We start from the raw sequence: 18,136 nt of genomic DNA, 5'->3' as shown, positions 1-18,136 counted from the left end.
CTGCTGAACGCAAGGGAGATCTGGGACCACTCAGTACCCTCTCAGACGTGAGCAATATCTTGCTAGATCAGATAGTAATAATAGCAATTTGCATTTACTGTTTGTACTCAGAGACATCCTGACATTTTTAGTAAATTGCTGTGGTATTACAGATTATTGAGAAACTCCTATCTTTGAAAAGAGTTACCCTCAAATAGTTTTTCCATTTCTGCAGAACAGGCAATTTTCTGATTACAACTGCAACTCTCTGGACATGCGTTTGAGTTGCTGAAAGGTTTCAGAGCATTGCATAGTATTATATGAACCAGAACATGCAAAAAAATCTACATGTAACAGTGTCTGCCTTGAGGTATGATTATAATTTTTCTCGTTTTACAGAAAGGAGTAAGAGGGGTGACAAGAATTTATCGAACTTAAGAGCTTTCAGCACTGAGAGGCTGAAAAACTTGAAAATGTTTTGTTGTGGTCCTCATTTAGTTTAATTTGAACTCAGTGAGTGAGTATTTAAAATGGCAAAAACTATCTATTCCCTATAGAATAGTAAGTAATCAGCATCCATTTTACTCAGGCACAGGGAGCTCATCTGTCAGTTTGCCCAGCTGTAACCCCATCTCATAGGCCTGCTTTTCTTGATAATTGTGAGAAATGCAAGTTTTAACTGTTTCTGAGCAGTTATGGTGTTGCTAATCCCATCAATGAATAGTTTCTTTAAAAAAAATTATTTCCAGTATGTGCTTTGAAGTCACAAGGTGCATTAGCATTACTGAGCCCAGCTTTTCAGTCATACACAGGAAGATAAAAACCCCAAAGGATTCAGTTGGTTTTGGATTTTTTTTTCCCCCAAATATACTCTGGAGCTTAAGCCTCAGTAAATGTTAAAGAGAGGTGGCTGCTTCTGCAAGTTGGGGGTGATGCAGTCAAAGTAAATGAGAGCAAATTTGAAGTTGTTGGTGATTTTAAAATGTGGAATTCTGGCTAATATCATGCCGTGTATTAACGTAAGGAGATGTCAGGAGCTGACCCCATGGTCATCCCATCATCCTGGCCTTAATCAGAAATGGGAAATGGCATAGCTAAAGTTTCGGACTTTGTTATATGTTGTCTAAAATACATTTATTTCTCTCTCAGTCTTTCTAAACAGAATCCCGCCCCCCCCCCACCCTCTGCCAAAACACCAAAGAGGTCTCATTACCGTGCAAAACTCAGAGTTCCCTCTGATGTTTGAAAAATGCGTGTGTAACCTCAATTTCCATTTCATGCTGCTGGAATTCCTACATGCTGCCCACCAATACATTATACTCAGGTTCTGACATGCTTCAGGATGAAGAAGAGCTTGTAATCTCCTTCTGTTTGGTATGTTTCTGAAAGACAAATCGAGTAGTAAGGGCATTTAGCTATTTCCTCGGCTTGGAAAGCAGAGGGTTTAGAGAGTAATATTTTTAATTCAGTACATGAGTTTTCATCCTTTTATTCAGTTTAATTCTCTCATAGTGAAAACCACAACTGCTGGGTAGCAGGGTAAGGGCTGCCAAACTGACGCTACAGAATTGCCTTAAGAGTAGTTTTAGCCTGTGTGTTAACCATGAATTCCAGTGGCTTGTTCATTCAGGTATGTTTTTTTTTTTCTTTTTTAATCTCCATACAGGTTTAGCCTCCTTCAGCAGGTCCTTGGAGAAAGCTGAATAGCTACTTTGCATGAAGTGGAAAAAGACTCGCATTCCAGTACTTTATCTATATTTTCTTATAATCCGATTTAGTGTGGAATACAAGTCTGAAGAACCCTTAAATCTTTCTGTAATTCTTGCACAGCCATTCACAATGGATTTGTACAGTGTAAAGTGGAAGAGATTTGGGTTCAGAATGGTAATAAGTTTAAAAAAAAACCCCAAACAGATTACTTGTTTTTCTTTGCAGCGTAACAGATTTCACTATCAGTACCTTCTCCCTAGCTAACAGTACATGACATAGACTATCTGCAAATAAAATAATATAGAGTATATATGCACAGTCTATATGTTTATACTCCTTTGTATAGAGGAAGTTGTCCTTTGTAAACCATGTCATGATAAGAAAAAAGATTGATGCATTGCTTAATTTAAAATCCCATTGGTTGCCTTGTTTTGCATAGTTTTTTGTTTATTTGTTTTTTTCCTTAATGTTTAAATAAGCATGTAATGGGAAGGAAAGAACATGGAAACAGAAATGCTATAGAGTGGGAAGAACAGGGTCTGAAAAGTTGCTCTGTAAAGTCCAGTATGAAAAAGAAAATGGTTCTTGTCATCTCGGCTATCACAGTTTGTTACTGAAAGTGGGAGGACTTGTTTGGCTTATTTTTCACCTTTGTTGTTGTTGGTAGCCATTGAGAAGCAGCAAAACAAAAACTATTCAGGTTGTAACAGAGTGATCAGAAAACCAGGACAAACTGGAATTTGTCTTCAAGTTATGTCTTCTTGTGGGTATAAAGGGATTAATGACTCAGTGCTGGCATTAGGAATAATTATATCTGGCTTAGCTGGACAGGGTATCTAATAGTAGCAATAGACCAATAGGTATATTCTGAATACAGTTTGAGTTACTGAACATGTTTGTAATGTAAATGTGTAACCAGTATTGTTTTAGCTGTGATGGTCTAAAGACACTGCTTGGTGCACATGCATACTAGTAAATAATACGTGGACATACCAGTTGCTAGGCAGGTAATTGGAGAGGTATATCTATCTGTAACACTGGAATGTTTCCCTACTTTTCCTTCTTTACTCGTTCTGTGTGATAGCTAAACTGAAATACTTGCTTTTCAAAAACCATCTTCAGATATATTTAATTTAACAGAAAGAATTTAACTTTTACTCCATTTTACAAAGGCATGTCCTTTAGATTAATTCTCTTCTCACGTTTATGTAACAAGTTATTAATGTGAGACTGCTCCACTGATGCCTTGTACGACTGCCGTAGTTTAAGTATATGCTCAAGTTTGAGAAGAGCTCAGAGGTGTGAGACATGGCAACACCATGAACCATACTGCTTGTCCTGATTTGTTAAATGTGCGTCATGGATGATTTCTGGCTACAGATCTGTATTGATTTCTGTCCTAAGGCTTAGTAATAGATAACCTGCATAGAGAAGAGGGTAGAGAAGGGAGGGAAGAAACCATTGAAAATCAAATTTGGTGTGCAAACCCATGTGAGAGACCCATTCTACCCTCCTGGCATTTAAAAACATGCCATCACATTGAGTTAATATCTATAGAGTTGCCGTCTTGGAGAGGAAGGGTATGATCTGGTTAGAGAGGTAAGGGGGCACATGGAAAGCAACAGGGAATCCTCTCGACTTTTTAAGTACATGGGAATATATGATGTGTCGTTTATCCCAATATATGACCATTTACTGTCTCTGGGACTCAAGATCCCCCTTCCTCACCAAATACACCATTGCTGCCGTTGGCTGTCATCACCTTATACATGACATACAGTTTCAACTTCTCATGTAGACATCTTGCTGGGTACTTTAGTTGCCAGCTTAGAGGCAAATGTTCCCTGGGTAATTCACATGTGTGGGAACATCCCATGTCTATGTACTGCTCTTCCCGTCCCTCAGCCACCCTGAATATATATTGCAGAAGGACTTGTGCATCACACAAAGATGGGAAGAGCAGTACTAACTGCACCCAGTAAAGCTGATGTCCACATTGCCTTATTTCACCTGGGGGAAGGAGGGGACACACATAGCCTGTGAGAAACTGTCTCAACAGAAGCTGGTGTGAATCAATTATTTAATAACAAACAAGCACAGTGGCTGCTTTTTTATTATTTTTATGCCTATGGAACTCGCACTTATTCAATGTGGTGAGATTACTGCCTTAGGCTGTCCCCAAAAGCTGCAAGAACAGGAGCCCATTGAACTCGTGTTGATTCTGTTGCATGTCTTAATGAAGCTTTAAAATGCTTGAATTGTCTTTGAAATGAAATATTCCATAGCTGCAAGCTAACTGCATACTTTGTAATAATTGCTTAGCCAAATAAAGGAAAATTGTGAGGAACAAAGAAAAATTAGATTGATGGCTAGAAGAAAATGATTAAATAAAAAATTCATGAAGAAGAGAAATTTAAAAACATAGCATAGCATCACAGGCTTTTGCAGAAAGACTTCCCTTCCAGTGGGAGCTTTTCTTTTCCAACTATTACTGTGCATTTTATTCTCCCTGTTTGCTGCAAATACTAGAAAAACTTACTGTATGGAAATAATGGGGAAGATGGTCACAAATTTATGCAGAAACTGGGACACAGAGTAAAATTTAAAAGCAGAGGTATGCATTTCACTGCCATTCTGAGTGGGGAGATGGTGCACAGTAAATAATTAATGATTTAACTGGAATGGCCTTTTTTTTTTTTTAGCTCTTAAATCAACTGTGACCAAACAGAAGAACCCCAGAAAGACTTTTGTTTGTAATTATCAGCCCAACTTGTACGCTTAGAGCCCTTCCTTATTCAGATGTACTGCTCTTAGTGGCCATTAGTAACACAAAATGAATAATTTACTGTGAATAAATTCTCTCATGCTTAGCCTTTTGGTTTGCACGTTAAGAACAGCAAATCATTATTTGTGGATATGTATTAATGGCCAAAAGTACCTGAGAAGTGTGCAATTGTTTGTTTGTTTTTAACAAATTATTTCTGAAGAACTGATACACCCTTAGGTTTTATGACCTTGCTATGGCATGGAAAACCATTCTGGAATTATTTTAAATTACAGTGCATTTAGGAAGAAAATACAGAAGATGGTTACAGTGAACAGTAGGACTTCAGGGAAATACATACAAGCTGGTTACAGGCACTTTAAAATATGAATATTACTGTAAAGTATTTAGGTGACGTCTGGTAAAAGATATTTAATCTAGCAAAAGCACTTTCATTGCTTACTTGTTAAAGTAATTTAATGGATGAGTGATGCTATTAATGGACCACGTGTAGAATCCAGACTTTTTTGTTCGAAACATTCCTTTAGGGTTTACATTTCTAAACAAGTTCTGTGACATTTTCAAGAGATCTAGCTTATATACAAGCTACAGGAATCATAATTTATGAACTTTTCTTCTTCTTCTAGCATTTCCTCTGCATTTAGAAGAAAAAAAAATCACTCTGTATACATATGCATGACTAAATTGGCTGAGTGATATACCTTGTTTTGATAAGGTTAGAAGCCAAAGACTGTGAATAGATAGGTGTATGATTGAGCGTGCAGAGAGGGAGATGAACAGAGAGCTTAAAACCAGTTGTAAGGTATCTGAACAAACACACAATTTTAATCTTCCCTTCACTAATTTTTGAGAGAATTGCATTAGTAATATCTGTAGCGTAGTTTTTGCAAGAAAAAAAAATAAGCAAAAAAGCAGAAAACTCAAATCATAGCAAACCAAGCTTTCTTCCCACTCCAACACATTGGGGTGCTGAAAGAATTGAAGGTAGACATCTGGAAAACAGATGATGAGGTATTAAAAATAAACCTTTTAATTGGCGTTTTAACAGCAGTTAGTATGATGAAGTTATACTATTTTAAACAACTGCAGAGGTTCATTGATAAGCATTCCTGTTTTGCCTCAGCTAGTACACACAACTGTGTATTCTTGAAACTTAGATATCACCTATACAAAGTAGAAAGTTGTGGAAGTAATTGGTTGTCAATATATCTTTGACTTCATGAGGATCACTGCACAGTCACATAGTTTGGTCAAGAACTAAAATGTGGTTGTTGACTCCGAGAACAGCAGTTTCCAGATAAATGTTTGTGAAACCTCCAACTTTAATAGCTGCATTGTGTTATCCAAAAGATGTGCAACAGAATGAATAGATGACCTTTCAGATAGAGGACAAGCTGTTCACAATGTCTTTTCATTGACTGAGACAAAATATTCTTTTTATGCAGAGATAATACGTTCCACCATTTTTAACAAAGTTGGTGAAATATAAAGAATGTAATTGTTTGGTTTCTGAATGCAAGGGGTTTTGCTGTTTGTCTTCAGATCAGGATTCTTTCTAAACCAGCTGTGTTAAATGCATTGGTCTAGCTAGATTTTTTTTTTAAGACAATCGAGGTATTTTGAATCCCATACTCACAGGGTGGGGTGTCATTAGCTCTCCATCCATGTGCTATCCACATGATATTTGGCTTTCAATGATATATGGATGAATTCTTATTGCTATCCTGCACCACAGCTTTGGGGTCAATAACTTCCTGACAAGGAGGTCCAAGGCAGCTGTAACAGAAATTGTTCTAAATTATTGTGCAATTGCAGCCTTGGTGCGAAAAGCTGCTGGGATGCTCTGAGCTGCTCAACATACACAGGCAGGAGCTTGGGCTGTAGCAGATCACAAACAAATAGTGAGAAAATCCGTATCAGGAAAACAGGACTCATCCTTATCTTTTTCATGTGAAGTATGGTTCGACCCTTAATCTTTACAGTTGTAAATCCACCGCTTAAATCACAACTGGAGGATTGGTACTAACTAGTAACAACTAGTTACACTTGTGAAGTATTTTTTGCTCTGCAATATAACCGGAATTACTTCTGTTACTGTTCAGTCACTCCATGTTCCTGTTCTTGTAAAGCAGGTGTGCAAACCTGTTTTCTTCTTAAAGAAAACGCAATATATTTGCTGGAATTCAAAGAAATGCGGTGAACGGAAACTCCTCAAAACTTGAGGAAAATCTTACCATTTTGGGAAGAAAAAACACAAAAAGCCAAATACAAACATTTTTATTTTGGGGTTGAAGAGACCAATGTAATTGTCTTGTCTGTTTGCAGAAAACTGAAGATTTTGTTGTTTGTGAACCAAATACAAATTCATTCCTAGATCACACATCACATATGAGTAATTTACTAAATTTGGAAGCAAATTTGTTAAAGAATTGTAGAATAATTTCAATTGGAAGGGATCTGTGAAGGCATCTGCTCCAACCTCTTCTCAAAGCAATTCCAGTAAGACCAGGATGTCCAGTGCTTTGTCCAGGCAAGCCCTGAATGTACCTGATGTTGGAGATTCTGAAGTCTGTCTAGGTAACCTGTCCCAGTGGCTGACCGTCCTCACAGGAGAAAAAAAAATCCCTTGTATCTAGACAAGTTTTCCATTGTTGTGATCTCTGATGTTTGTCCCTTATCATTTTGCTGCACACCTTCAGGTAAAGTCTGGCTGGGTCTTATCTTTACGCTGCTGTTGGGTTGTTGAAGATCACCACAAGGTTACCCCTGAGCCCTCTCATCCTAGAGCAGACACAGTCTGTTCAGCCTCCCTGCTGTGTGCTGTAAAGGTTTGGAAAAAATCTGAAACTAGCGTGGCATGGGAATAGGGAATGAGAAAGTTTCACTGAGATCCACACTGGCAGTTCTGTGTGTCCTGACAACCTGAGGTGCTACCACTGCAGCGGGTAGAGATGGTCTGTCAGAAAGTGCTTTCAGTCTGGTTTTGAGCACCGATAGAAACCAGGTGGAGGAGAAAACCTTCCATAATGTACTTAAAGAAACCTTAGAGAAAACTTCTTAGCATGTACAGTGATGCCCACAAGACTATCTAAAGATTTGAATATATTTATTTCATACATCTCAACTACTGTGCATAAACATTAACCACAGTACCTGGCAATCACAGATTTCTCTCTCCTGTTATGAAAAGCTTTTCTTCTGCATTTCCAGAACAACTTAGGTGGTGGAGAGGTTGCTTTGCATGCAGCAGAGCCAACCAGGATGGTGGTGCTCATGATAAGGACTCTTTCTTATTGATTCCTGAACTGTGGCTTATTTTGTGCATATTCCTGCTTGTTTGTTCTTTGAGAACCGAGAATGTACTTTTTAAATAAGGATCTGATCTTTGCAGTGGCAACATGTTGGGAACTGTTGGAAATTTAGATTTTGATGCATTCTTTATGCTTTGGACTTGGGATGGGGAGGGGGATCCTATCCCTGCCATGCACAATAAATGGAGTATATACTCTCTTTCTCCTCAGTAATATGTTCTACCTTGGGCTTTTTTGCCTTCCTCTGCAGAAACTCTCCTGGATGACTTCCTTCTCACGTACACAGTCTTCATGACGACTGATGACTTGTGCCAGGCACTTCTGAGACAATATCCTTTTGTTAAGTGTTGTACTAACAGGGGTCACCCAGTTACACCTAAGTTTATGTATGGTCAAGCCTTATATCAAATGTAGTAAGCTGCACACCCAGGATAATTAGTTTTGCTTTTTGCATATTGATATTATTGAAATACAACCCTGCATGATTATTTTGAGGTGGCATTACTATGACATGCTTAGGAGGTGGACCGCACCTGAGATTTTGGCATCACACCTCAAGAAATGCCTGAACAAACAGGAGAAACTTGGGAAGAGAGCAACTGGAATTATCCATATTCTAGAAAAAAAAAACCAACCAACCAAAAAACAACAAAACAAAACAAACAAAAAACCCCAACAATTGAAAGAATTGAGATTGTTTTACTGAAAAAAGGGAAACTATAAATGGGACAATCTTTCAGGTACCTGAAGGGAAAAGGAAGAGTCTGTGCCCATATCCATGCCCAGTGGGACAAGAGACAGATTAAATTGTTCTAAGACAGATTAATGTTAGGTAACGTAGGGTATACTTGTGCCTCTTGTAGGGTGGACTTGGATGGACTAGTTTAGCTGATCTTTTAAGGTCTCTTCTTCTCCAGTCCAATTTTCGCAAGATTTTATCATACCTGGAATTCGATTCAAATCTGTAGCTTCCCAAAGTTCAGTTTATATTGTTTTCTTAACTCAGGTTGTGGAGGAAAAGATTAAAACTGGAAGCATTAAACTAAAATCTGGATATGAGAAATCCCTAATTGGCATGTGCCTGTATATATGTGTATATATATATACTCACCTATTAAAACATTTATAATTTGCATAGCTGAGGAATCAATAAACAGAAAATTCCTGCTCTGAAGTTGAATGTGCAAAGCTAAAACTACTTCTGAATAAGCCCATATCCAAAACGTATACGTATATGTGCATACTTCATAAACATGCTTGAAAGGCATGTTGAAACAGATGCCTAACTCATTGCAGCAATGCAATCTCATCTCTTCTGGTTTTGTCTAAAGCTATACAAATCTTTATAACATTTACAAAATAACATTTGAAATGGGGTTAAAACCTATCCAGACCTGTATGTTAATTCTTAGAATACATGTATCTGTGTAATACATTTCAGAATATGTCAAAAATGAAGAACAAGTATTTTACAATCTCTCCTCCTTTTATCGTGTGATATATTATGGAAGTGTAACTCCTTCTGAAATAAAAGAAAATTTTTCTTGTATTTCCAATTACTTCCATAAGCTATGAAGTGTTGTTTGATTGAACTTGTACTATAAAATGAACTTGCTTTTCTTTTTTTTTTATGTTCTTTTTCTTTTTCCTCTTTACCTTTTTGTGGTGAAAACATCATCTTTTCACCTTATAAAAGAAAGAATAGTGAAGGGACAGGAACAATGTACAGAGTGGGTATCTTCTGTCATTTAGTGTTTCTGATTTGTGAAAAGAGAACAATGGTGGAAATAGATTCTTTCACCTTCTTTTTTATTTTAATAGTGTTATTTCTGCAGATAGTGTAATTTGTGCAAGAAAAAAGAAACCGACTTCCTCTGCCTGGGTTTTTTGTTGTTGTTAATGATGCATTGTCCTCCTTCCCACAGATACTCATGTTGGCATCTGTGTGCAGGACAAAGGTTCATTCCCAGTTCTGCTGAAAAGATATGACTCAACATTGTATAATTCCTTTTGAATTGATTTTGCTTTTACAGACTTGCGTCTCTAATCTATAAAGGAAAAAAATCCTGTTGGTACAGAGGATGAACTGACATTTCTATTACTGAGTATTTCATTCCAAAAGAGATGATGAAACTCCTAAAGCTGCACAAGGGATAAAACATTTAAAACCGAGCAATGTGTTAAAAAAATCTTTCATTAGCCAACAAAATGGTTGCAAAGTCTTTTCCATCAGTTAATTTTGAAGTTTCAGTGAGACCACAGTATTTCTTCCTTAACCTCCCATACCTATTGTGCTAAGAACCACCAAGGGAAAGAAGACGACTCTGATGTATCTTGTAGGAAACGAAAAGTCTTGCATTTGGTGTCTCAGTGGACTTCTCTCTACAAAGACTGGTTACATGAAGATGAGCATTTAAAACAATTTTTAAAGGTATTGAAACACTTTCTTATGCATTTCACCACTGTTTAGTTGTCATACTGTGTCTGAAAAGCCCCAGCTGCAAGATCTATAAAGCATAATTTTTCATACTTAAATTTTCTCTGTGAAATCTATAAAATCATCTACACGTGTCTTCCTTGAATGCCTTAGAGATAGTCAGTTTGAACAGAAAACCTCTAATGCCAGTACTTTCAATGTCAAAAACATTACTTTCAGATATGAAACTTAGAGAACTCCATGCTCTCTAGAAGATAGGAAAAGTTAGGAAGGTGAGAAACTACTAACATGTGAAGGTTCCTTGGACATACTGGTCGTGTCTGCCAGAACAGGGACTATAGTTGTTATCCAGAGGATCATGGATGAAAAGAGACTTTTGAGATCCTTACAAGAGATGCTACTTTGACTGAGGAGTGAAATGCTATCCATAGTGTTCGTCAGGTGCACGTGGAGAGCAGCACAGCTTTACGTATTTTTAATAAATAAAATTACATCCTTACTTATTAGCAAGGATCTTCTGATCTTTCTGAATGAGTTCCAAAAGCTTTTATAATTCCCCTGTTTTGGCAAAGACAACCTGAATATTGACCAGCCTGGAAATTTAAACAGGAGCACTCTCCTTATGGGTGTTGCATAAATATAATGATGAAATTTATTTTAGTATCCTAGTGCCTGAATTGATTTATACCACTGATGTGATGCCTTAGATTTATGTTTGGGTTACCAGATGTTTGCAGATACTGTTTTATTTTGTAGACGATATACAGAAATGTGTTAGATGATGTATACGAATTTCCCATTCTTGAGAAGGAATTGAAAGAATTTCAGAAGATACTTGGGATGCATCGTCGTCAGTAAGTATTGATTGTATTTGTCATCAAGTCTCCTTCTGTTTAGGGTGTAATTTATTTTTGTTGTCATCTTGCTGCAATTCAGTAAAGTGATGAGTGATACAAGTACTATATTCATTTTTACAAATTATCTCTTCTTTAAAGTAAAACCAGATCATTCAATCATCTCTCATGTTTGTTGGACGATGTGTGTGGTTCAGCAGTCACTCCCATCGATTTTGGTTGGTATGACTTGCAAGTAGAGTGATACTTTGTGGAAAAGCCAGCAAAATTTTCCTCAGAAGCTGCAGTCTGTGACTTCAGACGGTACATTCATCCTCATTCTCTCTCTGCAATCCGCAGTACTGAGAAGCAGATCTCCTTTGCAATAGTCACCTCAGCATTATTATTTTAGTCATAATTATGGTATTTGTAAAAGATATTTCCTTGGCACGTTTTTCCAACAAGTGGAGTTTGTTTCTTTGGTTTGGCTGTTGGGTAGGTGGAAGGATCTGTGTCCTCCAGGGTCACCCTGACGGCTTACCTGGGAGGCGGGACCTGTGTCCGTGTTCTCCAGCAGCTTGCGGGCTGGCAGCATTTCTTTTCACTACATCGATTGTGTGGGTGACAGAATAATCTTCTGGCTGAGCCAGGCACTCTTAGCTTTCACTGAAGGAGCTCTACAGCCATTCTGCGGTGACCGTTTGATGTTAAAAACTTTCTGATGTCATAAACTTTGTAACAGCTCAAACTTCCTAATCTTTGGCTTGAAATAATAATTTGGATTTTCCTTTTTGTTTCAGCACTGTAGATGAGTATTCACCTCACCGAAAGGTAAGGCAAGCCTGATTGTTGCTGGTTGCTAGCTAACTCATCATCTCACTTTCTTCCCCCCTGCGCACTTTACTCTTTTTTCCTTGGCTTGTCAATTGAAAGTGACTGGTGGCCAAACACATGACAGGATACATCAGTGAGGTTAGGCTTGCAACATTGCTTAAGGATTTTTTTTTACTGCCGGTGCAGCCTGGAGATCAGCTGCATGAGCTAACCTGCAGTGGCCGTGACAGTATTAGCATCTTAACAAGACGCTCTGAGATGTCAGAATTCAGGAGAGCCCAGGGAGCTTGTCCCCACCGGGCTGGAGAGATGTAGCAACCTGGGCAAACCAGGCTGAGCACAGGCATTGACTACGGATGTCAAACAGACAGAGCAAAGGGGGAATTTGTTGTGACAGGGACAGAGAAAGAAAGAAAGGAACATGAATCTGTCTATTTAACCAGAGGGAGAAGATGCAGCCAGAGAAAGTTGGTGTACAGACTGCACAGAGGTGAATTGCTGTGCTCTTCAAATTTACTGGGATGAAGCTGAAGTGTGTAATAAGCTTAAAATATTACTGCAGAAATGTGGAAGGCAGAACATGAGATTGTACTGAAATTGCTAAATAGGCTGATTGGTACATAGGAGACATATATAAGTGTATAGGATATGGACTTGCACATGGCTACAGAGAACCTTGAATCACGCAGGCTGCTTAGCCTAGGCATGTCCTGCTTCCTCCAAAATCCCCACCTGGGTAATTTTTTAGTAAGGCAACTCCCTGTGCACTGATCCAAGAAAGGGTGGGTGGATTTCCTATGCTGGAATCTTTTTGGCCAGATGTATGGGCTGAATGCTGTGTTGTGTGAATTACTGCTTTTTAAAGGGCAAGGATGCAGAGAGTCACTGCTGTCTCTTTTTTTTCTTTTTTATTTTTTTTTCTCTCTCTCTCACACTACCTCACAGAATAAAACATTTTTCCACCAGTTCAGTGTAAAGGAGAACTGGCTGCAGCACAGAGGAACCATGAATGAAACAGAAGAAAGTAAGTATATTTGAAAGAGTGGAGAAAAAACTTCAAAACTGCAAAATTGTTACTCAAAGGCTGCTCATAATGTAATTTTTTTTTTAACTGACGTACAGCTTCTGAACAGGACCTTAGGGCCATAAAAGAAGAGAGATTTGACTTGTGTAAGGTTACTGTTCCACCTCCTACGCTGCAGGAGTTCAAGAGTGACATGGCATGTCAAGGGCTTTTTGGCCCCGTCGGCTTCCTCCAGCAGCCCCGTAGCAGAGCTGTGTGCCTCCAGGAGTGCTGGCAGCCTCGCCAGGCGTTACTCCTGCTCTATTTCCTGCTCTCGATCTCTTGACCTAGATCTTGGTTGCAAAAGGTGAATGAATAAGCCTGACACATGAAACGGGCCAGGGTCTGCTAACTCTGGGAGTCCGCCTTAGTTCCTTCTCTCCTGGAGAACGTCTTCATGTGGAGTGCAAGGTGCCTCTTCACTTTAATGTCAGCCATTTCAAAATGCAATTTCTCTTCCTTGCTACTTCTGCAATAACACAAGTGAGGCTGTCACCCTTCTGTAATGCTGGTACAAGAAAGGAGGCAGAGAGGAGGAGAACACCGTGTACACAAACAGAGAACAGGCAGAAGGACCTCCTACCTGGAAATCTCGCCCTTGGATGATATGTCTTCATTTCTCACTGGGAACAAATCTCCGGAAGTTCACTTGGAGTCAGGATATTTTTAGTGCTCATTTGTGACAGAATAAAAATGGAGCTCCTTCAGTGCCAAGTCTTTCTGCACAATACATGCTGCTGATAGATATCCTCTTTCCGTGCTTCATATATGAATTTGTTTGAGGTTTATGTTATTAAGGCTGCTTCTAAAAATGTCATTTCTGGATGAGAACCCCCACACTCATTCTTCTTCACTAAGAAGTCAGAAACAGCTCATGGCTGAATGGGGAGGGAAGTGTCCTGGCACCAGAGAGGGGACAGACTGCATAGCTGTGGGGACAGAAAGGGCAGGACCCAGCAAGGCCAGCCCCGAATGGGTTAAATTGCTTTTATCTCACTCGTTGAGAGCATGAGCCATGGAATACGATGGGCTTGATGGAATGAAATAGCAAAGGTGAAGTTGGGGGGAGGATAGACAGATGCTGAGATTGGACATCTAAGTGCGTTGGAGTGCTGCTGACTGATGGCACTTGTGGAGGATGGGTCTGTCCAAGGCACACCATGCCACTTGACCAGAGGCATTTTATCTCCTAATGCAAGCATTACCAGGCTGACCTACAGCCTATGGCTGCTTCCTCCTACTGGCATTCCCTCCTGCACCTCACAGGGGAGCAGCAGAGGCTCCTGGAAGAGATGACATGGTCCATGGCAATAGATACTAGAGGCAGGACATTTGAAAGGTGCATGGAGGAGCAGGAGCAGGCTTTGGGATAATCAGTATGGTGGTTGTGCTTGAGGACCTGACCTGTGGGTTGGTTTAGTTCAATGTTAAACAAAGGATACGTCAGTAGCCCAGTTATAAATTAACATACTGCTGTCATCTTCCCCTCCCAAATGACAGAGAGGGGGAGATTTCAAACCACTGTAGGCAAGTTGTATAGCATGCTGCATATGGAGGCCAAATATTGCTGTCAGGTTTTTTAAAATTTATTTTTCTACCTAGTAGTTTAGAATGCAATTTGATGTCTGTATCTTTTCATGAGTTATATTCAGGCTGAAGAGAAATTCTGCCATAGGATTAGCATCTGATTTACTGTCTGTCAGCAGAGACAGGTTAAGAAAAAATTATAAAACCAAATTACATTTCTTCCCCAAGGTTAAATGTTAAGTTCCTCCTTCGTTCTCATCTTCATCCACACACACACACACAAAGATATTATTGAGGACAGAGTTCTTAACTGCTTCTGGCATGATCTCATTTGATGAAAGTGCCCTGAAGCCATGAAGATCTTTAGAACAAGCAAAGAGCTATTGCTACATACAGCTGTCAATAAAAATAATTTTAAAAACCCAGCATTTCTGGAGAAGAAAAGTTTTGTCTTACACTGACATGATAGCAGCCTGTCTGCAATAAGAAGTGCTAGAGTAGAAAGAAATGGAAAGTTTAATTAAGCACTGAAGTGAGGATGAAACCAAGAGTTGTGGTGATTCTTATTAGCAGATGTTGTAATTTTTGAAGTACTTCTGCAAATCTGCAGCTCTGTTTCTTCCCTTTTAAGTATGACAGCTGTATTTGAAAGAACTGGCTACAGCCAGGTTGGCAAAAGATGTAAACCTAAAATTCTGGCAAGCAGAGGGAGCGGAACATAAATCCCTTTTTCTGGCAGAACCAAAGTATTACCTGAGCTGACCACAGCATTACTGCTGGGAATCTCCCTCCCAGAGATGAACCAACTCGTGGACTTCCATGGAAGTTATGAACTCAGGGAATTTCTCCAAACCAGTCTCTTTTATGTGTGCTGCAAGTGATTCAGGGAAAGAGATGTCAGAATTAATTGCATTGCTGTTTGGGCAGCCTCTGGTAGTGCCAAAATACCCTGGCAGTGCAAGTACTTTAGATGTCTAGACAGATAAGGTAGCGGGAGTGCTGTTCTTGTCAAGCCTCCTCCTGTTCCAGGTGGAAGTGGAGGTCCAAAATAATTTCTGCAGCAGATATGAAATATACTGAAAGGACAGTGATTTATCTGAACCTAAAATGAAGGGAGAAAAGATGGCAACAGCTGAATTTGCAAAGCAGATAGGCAGCAGAGGAGGTTGTCTGTGACAAAGCCTCACTGTAGGAAGTCTTAAATAGGTATTGCTGAAATGCAGCCATGGAGGTCTCTGTTTCCATTTGCTTGGCCCTCTCATTTCCCAGGGAGAGAAGGTGAGAAGGGGGAAAACAGTGATGTTTACACTTAGTTTCATGTCCCTGTAGGTCAGGGTACAGCAGCTGCAGCAGCCGAGGCATTGCCATGATGGGGTCTGTTAGATTCTCCCGTGTTCTGTTCAGGTCTCTCTGCCTATTGCTGACTGTGGTGTTTTTTTTTTTTTTTTTTCCTTTGTGCAGTTTTCTGCCGTGTGTATATAACAGAGCACTCCTATGTCAGTGTGAAAGCTCAAGTATCCACTTCAGCTCAGGAGATACTGAAGATTGTAGCAGAAAAGATCCAGTACCCAGAGGAGGAGTTGGCGCTGGTGACAGTCACATTCTCTGGCGGTAAAGAACTTCCCTTCATCTGATTACTTGCCTTTTAGTGCTTCACATAAGGGAGGGCTGACATTTTCTGGTGCAAGGATACAGCTGTTCCTGTGTGGGCCCACAGCTGGATGACCATGGGAACAATGAGGAGCTGCTTCTCAGAGAGTTGTTTCCATGGCAACAGCTCATTCTTGGGTACCGTCAGATGTGGCATCTCCTCGCTGGGAGGGGAGTGCAAAGGACTCTCAGTCTCCAGCAGTATTGCAAGATTTTATTTTTTGCTCAGAGATAAATCTCCTGCTTTTGCATTTAAATTAATTTGGAAGGCAATGAGGCATGGTTTGCTTTAAAAATATAAAAGGAGATAACAAATACTGTATGCCTGGCTGTTTCCTCTTTTACAGCATGGAGGAAGACATGTATTTGCACAGTTGAGATACTGAGAGCAATCTAAGCAATATTTTGTAAGCAGTTTTCAATATTTCTCATTGAACAGAAAGGCTTCTTGTGTTTTTTAAGGAAGACCAGACTGGCCACGGACCGATAATGGGGACTGGCTAAACGCCTAAGATTTGCTTTGGTGTCTGTCAGGTCTCAAGGTTTTCAGCCAGATTGTTTTGCTCATTGTAGTGCCTTTTGGCTCTTTGGGAATATAAAGGAAGCAATTTAACTAGGTGCATAGAAGCTCCAAGCTGAATCTACAAAAAAGGTCTAAGAGTTAGAATATCTTGGCCATATTCTCAGATAACGTGAGTTGGTGTCGATCCCCTGAGACAAAGACTTCACCCTTAAAGATATTGCACTCATTCTTACTACTTTGTCAGTGTAGTTAAATGAAATACAGACAAAAGCTGGCTTGTTCTTTTTATTTATTTGATTCAGAAATCGAAGGTCACATTTTTCTCTCCCACACCGAGCTCAGTTAAATAACCGTTTTTTTTCAGGGCACCGGTGTGGGTGGCAGGGAGACAGTGCCCTTCCCAGCCGTCGAGAGCCTGGGCTTGGAGTGGCCGCACAGGAGCATTGTACATAGGTGCTCATTTTACCCCTGTGTGTGCCCAAACTTGCTTCCAGTGCATTTTGCAGCACTGCAAAATCACTGTGCTGCTGGTTTTTTTTCAGATCTTGTGCTCCTGTTCAAGAGCAGGGCAAGTTTTTCTCTGATAGCAATAAATCTGGTGCTAATTGCCTACTTAGCTAAGGAAAACCAACAATTCATAAATAATGAAACACAGTATTATCTCTAGACCACATTGGTTCCTGAGAAAGCCAGAGAATAGAAGTGTTTGCCACTTGGCTGTTCAATAAGAAACAATAATTAAAATGCAGGTACAACAGGACTGTCATTTGTACATGGCCATTGTAACCCCCAAAATGTTATTTATTCACGTTGCCTGAGTTAATTTGAGTTACCACAATTTCGGTCTCCTTGTTCTTATCCATTGTCACTCGTGCTGTGGGCAATAAACAAGAGCTTGCCATGCTTTCTTTTTTTTCCTGTTTTCATGACTCAGAACTGTCCTCTGCCATCCACTTCGAGGGCAGCACTGTGAGCATTGGAGAATGTGTTTTTATTGTACTGCTGAAATGAACAAGCAAGCTCTTTTCAGTTAAAATTTCCTTGAAAAAACCACACTGGTAGCTCAACTTAAATGTAGCTGGTGTCAATATGAGCTTGGATAAAAGGGAAAAGAGACAGTTTGAGATTCTGTTTGGTTGTCAGACTCCACCTGGTCCTACTCCTCCCTCAAGGGCAGTGAAAAGTCCAAGGTAGCTGTGAACATGCTTATGGTGCTTTGGGGTCTACATGAATACAGTCACTGTAATCAAGTCTTGTGTGTCAGGTCTCTAGAAGATTACTTTGAGTCAGCAGGAGGATACAGTTTTCCCGGGACAATTTTTTTAGCTGTCTTCTAGGTTTTTGCTTTATTTTTCCTCACACCTTTCCCTGATGCATGCAAGATTGCCCAGAGCTGAACCAGTTCTCTGGAGTGGAGAGAAAAAAAAAAAAGGTTCTTTTCTCTTTGTTTCCGGTTTGGTGTGTCCTGCCCTTTTACTCAAATG

General features: G+C 39.6%; 1 protein-coding gene across 1 annotated transcript in view; it reads left to right on the top strand.

Annotated features, from left to right (window-relative positions):
* The window catches only part of RAPGEF5 (Rap guanine nucleotide exchange factor 5), a 164,580-nt gene that overhangs the window by 120,145 nt on the left and 26,299 nt on the right, over positions 1 to 18,136 (top strand). Inside the window, exons 12-17 of the mRNA XM_065628690.1 lie at positions 8,036 to 8,114; positions 10,072 to 10,216; positions 10,979 to 11,076; positions 11,856 to 11,886; positions 12,835 to 12,913; positions 15,941 to 16,090. Of these exons, the coding sequence (XP_065484762.1) occupies positions 8,036 to 8,114; positions 10,072 to 10,216; positions 10,979 to 11,076; positions 11,856 to 11,886; positions 12,835 to 12,913; positions 15,941 to 16,090 (582 nt within the window). The remainder of the gene's footprint in view (positions 1 to 8,035; positions 8,115 to 10,071; positions 10,217 to 10,978; positions 11,077 to 11,855; positions 11,887 to 12,834; positions 12,914 to 15,940; positions 16,091 to 18,136) is intronic.

The sequence above is a fragment of the Caloenas nicobarica genome, chromosome 2 (assembly GCF_036013445.1).
Source record: "Caloenas nicobarica isolate bCalNic1 chromosome 2, bCalNic1.hap1, whole genome shotgun sequence".
NCBI classification, from domain to species: domain Eukaryota; kingdom Metazoa; phylum Chordata; class Aves; order Columbiformes; family Columbidae; genus Caloenas; species Caloenas nicobarica.
Note: the sequence above shows the minus strand (reverse complement) of the source record. Positions and strands in the feature narration are given on the sequence as shown.